Genomic DNA, 16,708 nt, shown 5'->3' with positions numbered 1-16,708 from the left:
GAAAATCAAGTTCAGACAATTTCTTTTCCTTAATATTTGTTGTTAAATTAGAGAATGCTAATATTGGTTTAAAATATGGTGCCAGCACATAACATAGGCACAACACATGTTTCGGACTAAGCAAGTTGCTGTGTTAACCAATTTTTACATATAATCATAATTATAAGAGTTAGCACTGACTTGCAGCTGTTCCTATCCAGCTGGTTTTGTACATGTTGTTATGGTTCCTAATGAGGCCATAGGCAAGAACTTCTATGTTCTTTTTGCAAACGGGGAAATGCAGATAGACCAAGAAGTCATCTACTAAGTCAGTAGCAAATAAGGACCTGGAACGGATTTAAAACAAACAAACACAAACTCCAAACAAACCAATATTTTAAAAGAACACAATTTTAAGCTAAAACTCCAGTTTAAAAAAAAAATCTGTTTTTTCAATTGTTCATTACTGAATCCAAAATTACACAAGAAAAGTAAATCAAACTTACTTTATCTTTTATTTATATTCTGCAGATCATTCAGCTTGGGAAGTGAAATCAGACTGGCTTATATAATTAGCTAACTTTTCCTCCAAAATCATTTATGTACTTTGATATAGCCTATCCTATTAACAATAAAAACTATAATACTTTCTTTTTTTACTATTATTTGAGAGACAGAGAATGAGCAGGGGAGAGGGGCAGAGGGAGAAAGACAGAAAATCTTAAGCAGGCTCCATGATCACTGTGGAGCCCAATGCAGGGCTCCATCCCATGACCCTGCCTGCGATCATGGCCTGAGTTGAAATCCAGAGTTGGATACTCAACCAACTAAGCCACCCAGGTGCCCCAAAAGTATAATAGCTTCTGAATCTTTGCCATAAATGACAATAATCTTCATTAAAACCTTATTTTTAGAAATCTTCAATATTATTTACTCCACATTTAGGGCAAAAAAAGTCCTTTAACCCCTCTAACATACCTTTTAAAGAGTGCAGGCAGAAAACTGCTTCTAATAATTTTCCAATGATATACTATTAAATGTAATGTTCATGGAGCATAGATTAAGAAACAGGGAAAAGCTAATTACCTTCCATTTGAATTCAGGAAATGTAGGTTTAACACTGAGTAAGAAATAGACAAGAGGGGATAATTGATATTTCAAAAAATAACATATAGCAAATAATCTTTGGCAGTCAACAACTGCAAGCCTTTTGAGGGAGAAGATAAAGCAGAGATCCAAAGAGAAAGGAGAGAGGTGTCCACACTCAGGGCAGAAAGGTCCAGTCCCCAGCCTGAGCAGCAGGAAAGGCCATCGGTGCTGGTGTGCAGGAATGAGGGGATGGAACCCAATGGCAGGAATCACAGGATAAAACTGCCTGCCAGGGCATAACCACGTTCCTGAGGTAGTAACTCCCCAAACACAGGCCTGGCTCCCTTGTGGCCTCTCAGTACCAACCCTGAGGATTAAATGGTAGAAGGGGAAAGCCAGTGTGTGTCTTTACACAGTGGCAAGATTCCTCTTTCCTCCTTCACTGTCAGCACAGCCACAAACACAAGCATGCCGTAATAGGATTCCCTGTCCCATGGAGACTGGCCGGGGTCCATCTGACTCCTCTGTAGTCTGTTGCAATCCCCATCTTTCCTCGGACTCCCTTATTGCAGTGGAAGTTGAGTCACTTTGAATTAATTGCACAGGATTAGAGAATTTTGAGGGTAAAGAGATCTCAGAGATTACTCATCCACTTATTCTACAGATGAGGAAACAAAAGCTTGGGGAGGTAAAATGACTCTCCTTGATAGCAAGTATACTGCTCTTTCCAGGAAGACAACTGATTTTATAGTCTTACATTGCACAAAGAATAACAACTGTGATTTAAATTAAAATTAGCAAATGGTAGTAAAAAGAGTCAAGCTAAGAACTGCATTACTATAATCTTAACCATCCATGGGAGCTCAGGCAAGGTTTATTGCTTAACTAAATTCATTGTCCTTTGCACAAAGAGACATGAACAAATAAACCTGACAAACTCAGAGGAAAAAACCTGGATATGATTGTCCTATCTGGCTAAGTAGTATGGTAAATCAACTATGCATCTATTTCTGACTGAGTGATGTAAAGAGATGTCATTCTGAAATTTAGAAAAGGAAATTGCCTGTATTTACTTACCTTTAAGAGCTGAAGCTCCATTACAAATGGACCTGGGTTTGGTTTCTTACCTTTGTAATTTTCTTTTGTTATGAAAGAATCCATCAGTAAATTGAATGTAAAGTTATCTGGAAAAATTCCATATTGGACCTGTAACAGCAATGAAAATAAAAGGAAAATAAGAGAAATATATTCACTTTCATTGTTTATAATATATGCCTATGCATTATTCATGACAAAACTTGCCACCATTAGCTTTCAGACATTTGACTATCATTTTACAGCATCTGTGACAGTGAAATAAAACCTGTGACTCATGAGGTTTAGTAATTGGAACTTGGTCAGGGTAAGAAAGTTGTGAGTGGGTGTCTGATATAAGACGGTATGTGAAAATTAAAGCTCAATTCTAACACCTCATCAAAGCTAACAACAACAACAACAAAACAAACCAAAACAACAACCCTCCCCCGCCCCGATATGCCACTGGTTCTGTGATTCTTTTTATAAGGTATGATTATCAATGCAAAACTGGACTCTCACGAGGAAGTACACATTATCACATTATGCAGCATTAAAACAATGCAGCATGGTTTTCTGGGTGTTATTTTTTCTCTAACTTTATTGAGCTATAACTGATATGCAACATGTAAGTTTAAGGTGTACAACATGATGATATAATACATACATATATATACACACTGAAAATGATTATGATTACCACAATAAGGTTAGTTAACACATCCATCATCTCACATAAGTACCACTGTGTGTGTGGATGTGCCTGTGTGTATGTGTGGTAATGATAACATTTATGATCTTAGCAATTTGAGATACCATTGACTATTGTTAACTATAGTCACCATGCTGTTCATTAGATCCTCAGAACTTACTTACCTTTTAACTTAAACTTTGTACCCTTTGACTAACATCTCTTCATTTCCCCCCCACCACCAGCCCCTGCAATCTACCATTCTATACTTTATTTCTATGAGTTTGGCTTTTTTGATTCCACATATAACTGAGATCATAGGGTATTTGTCTTTCCTTGACTGATTTATGTCACTTAGCATAATGACCTTAAAGCTCGTTCATGTGGTCACAAATGGCAAGATCTCCTTCATTCTGATGGTTGAATAATATTCCATTGCATAGATATACACCACATTTTCTTTATCCATTCATCTGTCATTGGACAAGGGCTGTTTCTATTGGTTGGCTATTGTGAATAATGCTGCAATGAATATGGGGGAGTAGGTATCTCTCTGAGATCCTATTTTCATTTCCTTTGGGTATATACCCAGAAGTGGGATTGCTGGATCATATGGTAGTTCTTTTTTAAATTTCTTGAGGAATCTCCACACCATCTCCCATAGTGGCTGCACCCAGTGCACATTCCCACCAACAGCAAATAAGGGTTCTCTTTTTGCCACACCCACACCAGCACTTGGTATATCTTGTCTCTTAGACTGTTTTTTAAAGACCTTAGAAATATGCTAACAAAATATTACTAACTGAACTTCTGTTCATGAGCAGTAAAATATTCGAGAATCCAGATTTCCCAAAATGTGGATCCTTTAGCATCTGCCTAAGAATTTTCTAGGAGTGCTTTAAACAATGCAGATTTCTAAGCCTCAGACTTACAGAATTAGAATCTCTGGGAACAGGGCAAAGAAACCAGAAGTTTTAGTGAGCTTTCTATGTGATTTTCATGCACAATCAAGTGTGATTACTAATGATCTAGATTGTGGTTATATATTTATTTGTTTTAAATTCTTGCTTGAGGAGGATTAACTACCATCTTCCACCCTGCCCCATTCTTCCTCCACCAACTACCAGAAGTACCTGAGGAAATTTTTCAAATTATACACACCCCCTAGGGGAGTCTAATAGTCCTAACCCCCCAGTTGTGAATCACTGCTGAATTGAGTCACTGTTACAGTAGGCTGTATGGGATGCCTCAGATATGTTGAAATGAAAAAATGGTTTAGAAGCCATTGTTTTAAAGGCTGGAGCTCGTGGGAAGTTTCTCTATTTCTCAAAGCAGTCATCCAATTCAGCACTAGTCCTCAGGGGGGCATGGCAAAACCAAAATATTTTAGAATGATAAATCATTAAAGCTAGAAGGAGCCTTAGATATCAATCAGTTGGTGATTCTCAACCCTGGCTTCAAATGAGAATCAACTTGGGAGCTTTAAATGGATACCAATGAGGGATGAATAGGCAGTGCACAAAGGATTTTAAGGGCAGTGAAACTATATGATACTACGTGACACTATAAATATATACATATCATTATACATTTGTCCCAACCCACAGAATGTACAATACCAAGAGTGAGCCCTAATGTAAACTGTGGACTCTGGGTGATTATGACGTGCCAATATAGCTTCATCAATTGTAAAAGATGGATCACTCTGATAGGGGATGTTGATAATGGGGGAAGCTGTGCATGTGTGGGCAGGGAGCATACAGGAAATCTCTGTATCTTCTGCTCAATTTTGCTGTGAACCTAAAGCTGCTCTAAAAAATAAAGTCTATTAAAAATTTTTTTAAGACATTAAGAAAAAAAAAAGTTAAAGTCTGTGCTCCAGAAAGATTAGTGAGATTAGAATCTTGAGGGTGGTGAAAAGCATTTCTAATTTTTAAAAGTGCCTTGTGTGATTCTAATGGACAGCCAGGGTTGAAGATCACTGATTTAGTACAATTCACTTGACTCCGAGTTGAAAACACTAAGACCTAGACAGATAAAATTATGTGCCTGAACTTATGGGCACTTGGTGGAACTTATGAGGTTACAGCCTGGCTCTTCTGACTCCTTGTCCAGTACTCTTTCCACGAAAAGACCAGAGCAACAGAAAATGAGATATACTTTTCTGCATTTCTATACCCTTCTTGTTTTGTTTTCACAGACACCTTCTGTGAGTATAATCTGTGTCATTAAACTCTGAACTGATAAGAATAGGATTTGATTCATTCCTTCCTCTGGGCCTAACAGATTTATCAGTTAACCTGTTTATCTGCATTATTAAATAATAAGCTTCCTGAGGGCAAGGATAGGATACTGCTCATTTCTATAGACAATGCCATACCCAGTGCAATGTCTCACATACAAACTGTCTGCAATATACATTACGTTGAATTGGGTCCAAGTCATGGGACCAAAAGCTACCAAAACCAAAAATTTTATACCCTTTTGAGTTCTAACATACAAGTCCAGTGACACTAAAGAGGTAATATATTTTCACAGAAATACTGTTAAAATCTTTTTATGGTTAAACTAGAGTTATACCTTGAGACTCACAAAAATAACATTCAAATATTTTGCTTATTTTATACTTCAATTCATACTATAAAGGTAAGACTCAACCCTTGGTGGAATGTAATGTTCAGAAAAACCCCAATCATAGGGGACTCTGGGGCTCAAGGAGAAGAGTCAGGGAATTTAGAAGAAAGACATGTTTTGAGTAGCCTAGGAATACTTGTCTTTTAAAAATTGTGTAAGATAGGCTGAATATTCTGGAGATCATATTCCAGCAAAGTGGTCATGTCTTTTTCCCTAAACATCACCAAAGAGAACTGGGCAAGAAATCCACGTCTTAGGGATCAAGAATGAAATGACCATCAGTGCCAAGTTCTTTTGACTCAACTTCCTTTTGCTTTTACCTGTCCATTTCCAAGTCACTAGGTGTGGAGAAGCACAGGCTACGGGAATTTTTATATTTAATTGTTGATTAATTTCTATTCAGTTCCATTCTAAAAAGGATATCTGAGAGCAAATAAATATCAAAAGCTATTTCTTGTCCTATTCTTTGCTGTACTATACAGTAGGTGTATCATCTAAACTGAGGAAAAGAAGGTACAAATACCAGGAAACCACTCACCTTATTTACAAGAGTATATAAGGCTTTGTCTTGTGCACCGTATTTTAAACACTGCCTAATCCAGGTATGGATAGTCCAGTCTCTCAGGTACCAACAATTGGGGCTGTGTCGAAATCTAAATAAAGCATAAGAAGAGAGAAAACTGGTTGTTAACTCTGAAACATCAATGCCAAAATACATCCCTCATAAGTAGGTCCTTCCTTAGATATTTACAGATGTGCAGTCAGTGTGACCAAAAGTCATAAAAGTCAACGGTCAATAAAAACTTGAAGACAAAACTTGTTAACTATAAAGTATGAAATGGGAAAGGGGAGGTAGAATAATAATAAGTAACAAATAAAAGGATTATAAAAATTGTATTCCTTATTTAATGCCTCTTGATTCAACACCTTGTTTTAAAATAGGAAATTTAGGGGCACCTGGGTGGCTAGTTTCAGCTCAGGTCATGATATCACAGTTCATGGGACTGAACCCCACACTGGGCTCTGTTCTGACAGCATGGAGCTTGCTTGGGATTCTCTCTCTCTCTGCCCCTCCCCTGCTCAGGTGTGTGTGTGTGCGCGTGCTCTCTCTCACAAAAAATTAACTTAAAAAAATTTAAAATAGGAGATTTGTAAAAAATGATCTGGTGAAAATGTTCTACTAACCATGGCATTATATAAATATCATTTCATTAGAAGAGAGATATGAGGCTAAAGCTGACACTTTTGAAGTTTAAAATAAAACAGGTGATGCAAAAATGAAGAAAGGAATGGCATAGCTACTCTGGAGGTGAATCAGCTTTGGGTTATACTGATATTTCTTATGGCATGTAGGAGATATTGGGATACTCTTCACTGAACCAAAAGAGAACAAAAAAGCAGAAAGGAAAACAAAATTTAACATCCAGGTCGTCCAGGATCCATACTCCCAACCCACTGCCTCCTTCAAAGCTCCATTCTACCTCTTCAGTTTTTGCATTTCCTCTCCTCTTGCTTCCTGTAGCTCCTGACATGGTTTTAAAAAGCCTAAGCAGGCAGGTGTATGTGTCAATACTATCATACAAAAGAAGGAACTTCAAAAGGGATGCTGAGTGCTGCTCAGTGCCTCAAGTTTGCACACACTGGTGACACCTGGGGTTGGAGCCACTTCTTGTCCTGGGGGCATCCCTGCCACAGACTGAGGGAGAGAGGAAACAGAGCCATGAGCAGGGGTTTAAAGAGCTCCGTGGTTCCTTTTTTTGTTTATCTGCTTTGATTGGGACGCATCCTCACACTTCGTAACATGTCAGAGGAAGCAAGCTCCCATCTTTTCTTAAATTGTCCAGGAAGCACATCAATCTTTAGGCTGTACAAAAATCAAACTGTTTTCTTAAATAAAAAAGGTAAGACAAAAACTTGGAGCGAAAGGATTTTGTGTCATATATGAGTCAAGAATACAGCTAATACTAGTGTTTTTTAGAAGCTGGTTATTCAATCTGCCACCTGCTATTTCCTGCCATCTGCTATGGGGATAGTTTCCTGCTGAACAGGTTCTCTGCCAAAGTAAAAGCTGAGAAAAAGAGAGGAAGTGTGAAGTAGTATTTAATTTAGGATATTTATTAGTGCTCTGGTGAGAAATTTGGCAAAAATAAGATCTGAAGATGTTTTATGGATATGGAGTCACCCAGACCTCTCCAGACTTTTGAATATCTTACATTTTGCTGGAAATTATTTCTCACTCTTTCTCTTTAAAAGAGAAAAAACAGAAAGAATAGACAGGGCACCTGGCTGGCTTCGTTGGGTACAGCATGCAACTCTTGATCTTGGGGTCATGAGTTCGAGCCCTAAGTTGAGGGTAGTTTACTTAAAAAAATAAAAATAAATAAATATACAGCTCTTAAAACATAAAAGCAGAAAGAGAGAAATATGCCAATTTATGTTCAGGATGAGAATGACCCAGCCAGAGGAAGACACTGTAATAGGTGCCCAAGATACTAGATCTAATGAGATGCTCTGCAGAGACATGAAACAAAATATATCTTTTAGTATTTCATGCTTTCCCTCACATTTTAAAGTCAATAGTTGAGCTACTTGAGTTCTTCCCCTCGTTACTCTGAAAAATCTGAGATTTAAAGCATAATGGCCAGTTAAAAGTTTATTTTATTTTTCAAAGAATCGATTCAAGAGAAATACCAGGTGTACTGCCTAAATGATGGTGATGCTGCCTTGCTGGCCTGTGAGCTCCCTGGGCAAGGAGGGCCATGCCAACTTGCCCCACACTGGTTCCTCAGTGTTGGACACACTGGTGGCCCAGAGGACGTTTCCAGCAAGTAAAAAATGAGTTCAATCAACAAACGTATAAAACGCTATTATGTGCTAATTACTTTGCTAACATGTATGGCACATATGAAGAACTGTCAATTCCCTGTAATCGGCAGCATTTAAAATCTCATCACAAAAACAAAGTACACAAACATAGTTTAACAACAGTACAAGGTGGAACATAGTGCTAAGGAGACAAAGGGCATCGTTAGTTGCTTAGAAGTGTTTGGGGTGGTAGTGACTGTTAGGTTCAGTACACTTTTCCTTTAAAAACAAACAAACAAACAAACAAACAAACAAACAAACAAACATAATTTAAAAAGCCAATTGCCTTCTTTACCCAAGATTATTTTAAACTTAAACTTCATTTTAAGATCTAATATTCTGCCCTAGGATGGCTCCGATAACTACAAAAGTTATGACTTTTCTTTCTGATAGACTTTAAGAGCACCACGACCAATTCCAACCAAATACCCTTTTCTTTTATTCACAATCAACAGACCGTTTTTAGGTTCTGAAGAAAACAAAGATAAATAGGATCTAGCTTTAGACCTTCAAAGCTCAAATTAAAATTTGTATAAACTTCTTAAAATTTGTATAAACTGCTTAAACTTCTGAGACTAACCTTCTTACATGGAAGAACAGAAAAGTTTTATCTTCTCAAAGGTCTCGTCTTCTCATACCTATTTCTTAGAAGCCTAGAGGGAAAAGTTACTCAAGACTTCATACATCCAATATAATCATCTCAGCATAGGAGCAGCCTTTGAGAGATTTGTCAACAGACTCACAGTGGTCTTTAATAAGTCCATTCTCTCCCTCATCCTGGAACAGGGCTATTTGCTATGATCTCTTCTCTCTGAGGCCTAGTAAACCAGACACACACCAAGTCTATCAGATGTTCAACCAAGTGAACATACTAAATCAATTTAGAAATAAGAGGGAAACACACATTTAACATGAAATATGCTGTCCAAACTGCAATCCCTGCACTTCCCAGCCACGCAGCATATAAACTCCTTTCTAAGCCCTCACTGGTGTATGTTATCTAGCTGTCTAAAACACAAACAACACAAAACATTGAGAGAGTAGGGTCCATCCAACTTTGGATGGTGAGTCTGAGAAGAATGCCTCTATCAATGACGTTTCAAGCAGTTCAGACAGATAAATTTGGGCCCTTTTCAGAACTGCTGGTGGTTAATATGATAGGCAGGTTAAGTCTCTGAAATGGGTACTTGCCGCGAATGATTCTGTGGACTGCTGGACGAGCATTCTCCCTTTCAGCTAGGAGAAAGGCAAAGAGACGAGAACACAACTAACACATTGATTTTCCAATCTGCCTGCAAACAGACTGGCTTTTGTTCTCGCCTGCTCTGACCACCGGACTGGCAGATTACAGGCGGCCACTGTAGGAGTCCCCTCTGTGCCCTGTGCCATCAGCTGTTTGCTCACCTCGACAGAAGCTTTATTATTGTCCAGGCCAACAGGCTGCCAAGCTAGGCAAACCGTGTGAGTGTGGAAAACATAAACAAATGCAACCCAAACAACCTCAACAATGCTTGTGCTCATGAAGGCCAGGGACATTCTGAGTTTCCAACTTGTAAAAATATAAGTAAACTTACAACAATTCTAAGTACATGAGTATCTCCCGAGGCAAGGAAGGGCACAAGAAGGAGAAGGAGAGAATGAAGGAGTACACTCTCAAGCTCCACTTCTAGTTCTCAGAGGTGATGTCCCAAAGCTGAAGATACTTTCGTCCACAGTGCTAAGTAGAGTTTCCAGGCGAAGACAGAACTTGCCTAAAAAGCCAAATCATAGCCAGTCAAATAGCAGGAACTGGGAGGCTTCCTTTCCTTACACATCAGGCTATATTCAGGGCTGCTCAGGGCATTCGCCTGTACCATTGCCCATTCAAGATTAATGGCACCAGGAAGGAAGCAGAGCAGAATCACAGGATGGAAAACTGGGGGCAAAAGTCTTTGATACCTTAGAGATTTTTTTAGAGGGGAAGAGAGGTTATATCAAAGAAGTCAAGAGTGAAAAAAGCAAAACACTAGGGGCGCCTGGGTGGCGCAGTCGGTTAAGCGTCCGACTTCAGCCAGGTCACGATCTCGCGGTCCGTGAGTTCGAGCCCCGCGTCAGGCTCTGGGCTGATGGCTCGGAGCCTGGAGCCTGTTTCCGATTCTGTGTCTCCCTCTCTCTCTCTGCCCCTCCCCCGTTCATGCTCTGTCTCTCTCTATCCAAAAATAAAAATAAAAAACGTTGAAAAAAAAAAAAAATTAAAAAAAAAAAAAATAAAAAAAAAAATAAAAAAAAATAAAAAAAAAAAAAGCAAAACACCAGAGACTTAGTGTGATTACAGAAAAGGCACTTTACTGTGTGAAAAAGTCACCTGGGATTTCCTCTTTGTAATCAATTTCGTCATTTCATTGAAAAAAAAAAGTGGGAAACAGCCTTTTCTTCCGTGGGATTCATATAAAGGTTATCGTTGAAGGCAAATGTGGCAATGCTCATCAGCTCTTCCGAATAACAAGTGAAAGTGCTCCCGGCTGGGCAAGGCTAATGCACAGATGCCAGAGCCTGGAGCCCAGTGGCTGTACCATTTAGCTGCAGCACTGGCTCTTCCATATGAATGAGCAAGCTTTCCACAACGTTTATCTGATTATGAGAGCCACCATCCTTAAACACACACATGCAGTTTTCCCTCCTCCCTAGTGAATTCTGTATCCTGTGGCAACAGGCTTTGCAGATGGAAACCTGCGCCTTTGAGCTGGGCAGACATGAAGACGATTGAGGGGCCAGGGTGAAGAGAGGAAAGAAAGAATGCCAAGAAGAAAATACAGCTGGCACCAAGGCGTGTCATGTGGACTGGGAATCTTATCTGTGAAGCAAAGTGTGTAATTATTAAAAGGTTTGAGCACTTTCCTGAACTGGAACCAAAGAGTAAGAGGGTGTCGTGTGACTATTTAAACCAGAATCTGATTCAATCACTGCCACTGACTTTCTCATTCTAAATGGGTAATTACGTTCTTTTGCATCCCTCTGGAAATTCTGCTTTCATCAATTATTAGTTGCTCCCCCAAAACCATAAATAAAATCAAATTTTGATGAGATAATTTTCTAATAACTATTATATTGTTGTCAAGTATTAAAAAAGGAGTAGAGTCTACTATAGGAACTGATAATAAAGGCACAGTATTATAAATTAAATCCTGTTCTCTGCTTGAGATCCCAGAGTCTTATTTTTTTATTTATTGTTTGTTTCTTTTTGAGAGACAGAGACAGAGCACGAGTGGGGATGGAGCAGAGAGAGAGAGAGAGACACAGAATCTGAAGCAGGCTCCAGGCTCTGAGCTGTCAGCACAGAGCCCGACGTGGGGCTCGAACTCACGAACTGTGAGATCATGACGTGAGCTGAAGTCGGCGCTTAACTGACTGAGCCACCCAGGCACCCCCCCCCCCCCCCCCCGCCCAGAGTCTTATTCTTATACAGGAACTTCAGTTAATTTTACTTTCAGCAAACTTGTCCTAAGAGTGCACTAAGAGAAGCCCCAGGAACGAAAGTCCGTTCCAAAACGCTCTTCCCTCAGATGGGCAACCAGTGTGGGCTCAAACATTTCCAGTGAATTCATTACCTACTTTGTAAAGCAGATTGAAAAAAAGATTTTTTTTTTAAAGTTCTAATATTTTTTTCTTTTTTAAAAGACAAGTTTACAGAGATAGTGTACAGTCAAATTCATACTTCTCAGTGTATAGGTCTATCAAGTTTTGGCAAGTGTGTCCAGTTGTGTGATTACCACCACAAAGATTATGAGAACAGTTCTGCCACCCCTAAAAATTCCTTAACGCTTCCTTTGTAGTCCACCTCTCTAGGGTGTGCCGGTCAGTTTAAGCAAATTTTATATAGATAACCTCCTCAGGTTTCTTTCTACCCCCCGGGTGATTAATTTTATGAGAAGAAAAGCAAATAAGGTAATAAACCTACAATTTCTATAAGTTAGTTTATAATTCACATCCTGCCAATTTCCAAAAAGAATTTGAAAAAATTAAAACCCAGTTTGCATAAGACCTTCTGGTATCCTTGTTTGCCATTCTAAAAAGGGTGATAAGTAAGTGGATTTTGGTAGAGAATGACACAGGCATAGAATTTTGCAAATGTGAAGTGCTAAATAAATGCAGCATAACGACACATTTTTTTGAAGTGAAGATGGATAACAGAGGGGCTTGTTAGATATCAAAGTCAAAGCCTAAATTTGTCAGACTCGGGTCTTAAAAATGTGTTTCACCTGGAAACACACCGGTATGACATATGAAAAAGTAAGAGAAATACTCAATTTTCCATGAGTCCTATCATGGAATAGGAAGAAAGCAATGATAAAGTAGGATATTATGGCCCCTGATTACTACCTCATTCTCTTCTTTCTGACCTGGCTATTGTTTTGCCAGATTGACCTTTCTCAATCCAGGACACATATTTTGTATTCATAAAGCAAGTTTTTACCAAATGGCTACCCTGTGCCAGGTAATCCATATTCTATCCCTGTGGGTCTACTTAATTTCCTTGAACTCCAGTCTTGAAGATGACCTCTCTCCCTTTCTGACAGAGGGAACACTTGAGAGAAAGAAAAACAGAGCAGGGGAGGACTGTTGTTCTTTCTCTCAAGGTATATAACATAAAGGTAAGGAGTGAGCCAGAATGAAGCGAACTGTTCTTTGTCTGAATCCTGGAACTCCCTTTTTATCAGCCTCCAAAAGGTGATGCATGTGGGTGACAGGAGAGGATTATTTGTGAGAACGGGAGGAGAAAAAAATACAGTGATTGCTGGGGTGTTTTCTTGTTTGTGACTGTCCGAAGAGCAGAAAATGGTTGTCTTCGTGGCCCACAACTGACCTGTCAGTGAAACTACACCCAGAAGCATGTGGTGGGGTTCCTCAGCCACTTTAAAGCTGGACGCACAGGTTAGCTTCACACCTGAGATACAGTCACTAGAGGGCAAGGTGAGGCAAAAGGGAGGAACAGCAAGTTCTCTTAGCAAGGAACAGGAAGTTGAGAAAAACTGGATGTTGGAACCAGTCCCATATATAGAAGCACATAAAGTTGTGGGAACTGCCTTGGTTTAGGCAGAGACAATGGAAATATTTTTGGTTTTCGGTAGGAAATCTATAGCAATAAATGAGCCAGTTTCAAAAAGATGCAAACATTGCCTGATGTCTTCTATAGTTTGGCTAAGAACTTCAGACAAACTTCTGCAAAATCATGAATAATACGATGACTAAGACAGGAAAATCACATATATTTATTAATCACTGGTAGGCTGTACATATGAATAGTTCCAAGGAAGGGGAAAGAGGGAAACAAAATGGAGAAAAACAAAGGCAGAAAATAAAAAAAAAAATCATAATTTCTGGAGTATTCTCGGCTTAGTAAAGTTGTCAGGATTAAGTTTGCTACAAAAGAAATGAGCAGGCAAAGACACCTGGCCCAGGGATGAAGCATACCAGCAAAAAAGCAGGGAAGCATTAAGCTGATATTGAGCTGATTTATATGTGTTTTTGTATGTGAGATTACAGATTTCTTTATGGGTAGGGAAGAGAAGTTCAGCACTAATCTGGGTTTCTTAAGAGTCAGTTTTTTTTTTTTTTTTAAAGAAGAAAATTATCTCAGAGTTTTAAACATTCTGATTCTCTAATACATGGAAAAGTTGAATTCCCTGAGGATTCACTGTTTATAGCAAAAGGTAAGTTTGGATTTACTTCAGTTATGCACCCCAAGGTCACTGCTAGTTTCTATTTCTCTAACTCCACTGACTTCCCTATAAAGTTTTGGATCTCTTAAAAGTAGGGGAGAATTTTTCTATCCTCTCATGTCCTGCCAAAGTAGGTGTTCGATGATTTGGCAATAGTGACTAGGCCTGCTCAGACTGTATAAATCCCAATAATACATGTTGAAATTCATGACCAGTGTTTATATTTGAAACAGTAATGCAATTTCAGTTTTGAAATATCATCCTGACTATAAACAGATGAAGGAAATGCTGCCTCTTTTTGTACAAGGCAGGAGGCAATCAGAGATGGCAGAGAATGTGGAATCATGTGGTCACTCTGCAAAGCCACCTACTCCTCACTTCCTCTACCTGCTGTTTCCCTCCCATCAAAAAGATCCATGGGTTCTGCAGTGTAGTAGTTTCAGGAAGAGACAAGCTGATGGAAGAGTAAAACCACAAACATGAGAATAGAAGACCAAATACATGGATTCAAAGAACTTCCCTAACGGGTTCTAAACCAAAAAACCTAAGACTCCTCTCAAGATGGGAAGAGACTCTGAAAGTCATCTAGGCCAAGTAAACTGGGGATAGGTGAAGGAAGAAACATTCCATACACAATTAGAGAATCTAATTTAGTGCTGGTAGGGACTGTCAATACCCACTGTTTACGGAACTATTTACTGAGAAGTTACTATTTTCTTTCCTTCTTCTTCCTCTTTTTTTAATGTTTATCTTTGAGACAGAGAGAGAGAGAGAGAGACAGAGCATGAGCAGGGGAGGGGGAGGGGTAGGTAGAGAGAGAGAGAGAGAGAGAGAGAGAGAGAGAGAGAGACAGAATCTGAAGCAGGCTCCAGGCTCTCAGCTGTCAGCACAGAGCCTGACACGAGGCTTGAACCCACAAATTGTCAGATCATGCCCTGAGCTGGAGTCGGATGCTTAACTGACTGAGCCACCCAGGCTCCCTGAAAAGTTACTATTTTCTAAGCCCTGTACTGGGTGATGCAAAACCACCTAGTCCAATTCCTTTATTTTATAGATGAGAAATCTTGGTGTCTAGTGAGATGAAAAGATTTAACCAAAGATAAGCACGGTTTGTAACAGGACCTAAACTAGACTCTTCACTCTTACTATTCCACCAGTGCCTCTCAGTTCTTTTATGTATAAGACATCTTTAAAAAGCATCTCTGCAGTTTGACAAAGGTCTCTAACATATTGAAATATAAATAACATCTCTTCTAAATGTAGCAGCAGAACTCAGAGAAATATACTCAAACTGTGAAATAGTTTTGGAATTAGTCAAACTAGCCGTTTGACTTTGGGAAGTCACTTGATCCTCCAAGGTTTCAATTCCTGCAACTGTAAACAGAAGAGGTAGGATTATCTGGAACTCAACTGTCCACAGGGGCCAGTCAGTTAACACAAATGCATGAAGAAAGAACCATGTAACACAATAGGTGCAAAGCTGTTTGTAGTACTATCAAATACAGTAGCGACTATTTTTGAAAGCACATTAGAAAAGTATACTGGGACTGTGGACTGGACCAGATCCCCTGAAACTCCTTCCAACTCTTTAGTTTAATGACTCTGAAGAATAATAAGCCTAATCTGCTCATTAAAACATCAATCATTTACATGTTTCTATTAAGCCAGAAAAATGGCAGTGATACAAATAAGTGAATACAGATTCAAAGATAAACAAGCAGCCATTCAGCCCAAAGCCCATTCTACTCTTTTCCACTAGCCACTAGCCTCCATTACCCTACCAGCCGAACACCAATTAACCTAGTTTGGGCAGTCAACACAGATCATTATGGGGACAGCAGAACTTGCAAAGTGGCATCTAAAATTTCAAGATGAAGTGATAAAACCACTGAGGTTGAACTCAAGGTCCTGAAAGTAGATTTTAACTAGAGACCAAGTTTTGCAGGAAATAAAATTTTCAGTAATTGATCCGTCCATTAGTAAAGTATTTTCTACTCCAATGAATACTTTATTGTATTCAATTATATCTAAGAGTCAGCCATCCAAAGTAACTTTCCTATACAACACAAATTGTTCTGTATGTTGCTATTTTCTCCTACTCCTTAAATGAATTACAGCTAAGCAGTCATAATCATCCAAAGAGCTTACCATCATAACTTGCTTATTTTTGGTATCAAACCCCCTATGATCTGATTATTTCTAGAGAATAAATAGCTGAACCCTTTAAAAAAGGGGGAGTGAAATAGGGGTGGTCATAGGGATATTAAATTATTTGCCAGTTTCTGGAACCATAAAAGGGCACAATCACTTTTTTGTAGCTAAAGAGGAAAGACATTTGAAAACTGAGATTTGGATCTGTCAGTGCAATTGGTTTTCAGGAAGCTTTAATTTACCAGAACAACACAATACAACGTAACTCCTTATTTATAGATGAAGGTTGGAAAATTAAGGTGGCCTTTCTTTCTTTCTTTCTTGTGCTGCCACATGGTTAAAATCAGCATGACTATACCCAATAAGCGGTTCTTCTATATTTAGCTCAGGCTAGCCCCCCGCCCACCACCACTAAAACCAAACTTAAAAAAAAAAAACAACAAAAAAAACCCGGAAATATTTGAAATTCTACAAATAAACATAATATACTAAGAAAATTCTTAAGGATGTCCAAATGCACACTTCA

At 38.8% G+C, this 16,708-nt stretch overlaps 1 protein-coding gene across 3 annotated transcripts in view; it reads right to left on the bottom strand.

The window, feature by feature from the left end:
- MRPS27 (mitochondrial ribosomal protein S27) overlaps window positions 1–16,708 on the bottom strand; it is an 86,798-nt gene that overhangs the window by 13,523 nt on the left and 56,567 nt on the right. For all 3 annotated transcript variants that reach the window (XM_058730024.1, XM_058730031.1, XM_058730040.1), the window contains 2 exons: window positions 6,006–6,120; window positions 2,196–2,274 (listed from right to left, as the gene is read on the bottom strand). In XM_058730024.1, the coding sequence (XP_058586007.1) occupies window positions 2,196–2,274; window positions 6,006–6,120 (194 nt within the window). The remainder of the gene's footprint in view (window positions 1–2,195; window positions 2,275–6,005; window positions 6,121–16,708) is intronic.

The sequence above is a fragment of the Neofelis nebulosa genome, chromosome 1, assembly GCF_028018385.1.
Source record: "Neofelis nebulosa isolate mNeoNeb1 chromosome 1, mNeoNeb1.pri, whole genome shotgun sequence".
Taxonomy (NCBI): domain Eukaryota; kingdom Metazoa; phylum Chordata; class Mammalia; order Carnivora; family Felidae; genus Neofelis; species Neofelis nebulosa.
Note: the sequence above shows the minus strand (reverse complement) of the source record. Positions and strands in the feature narration are given on the sequence as shown.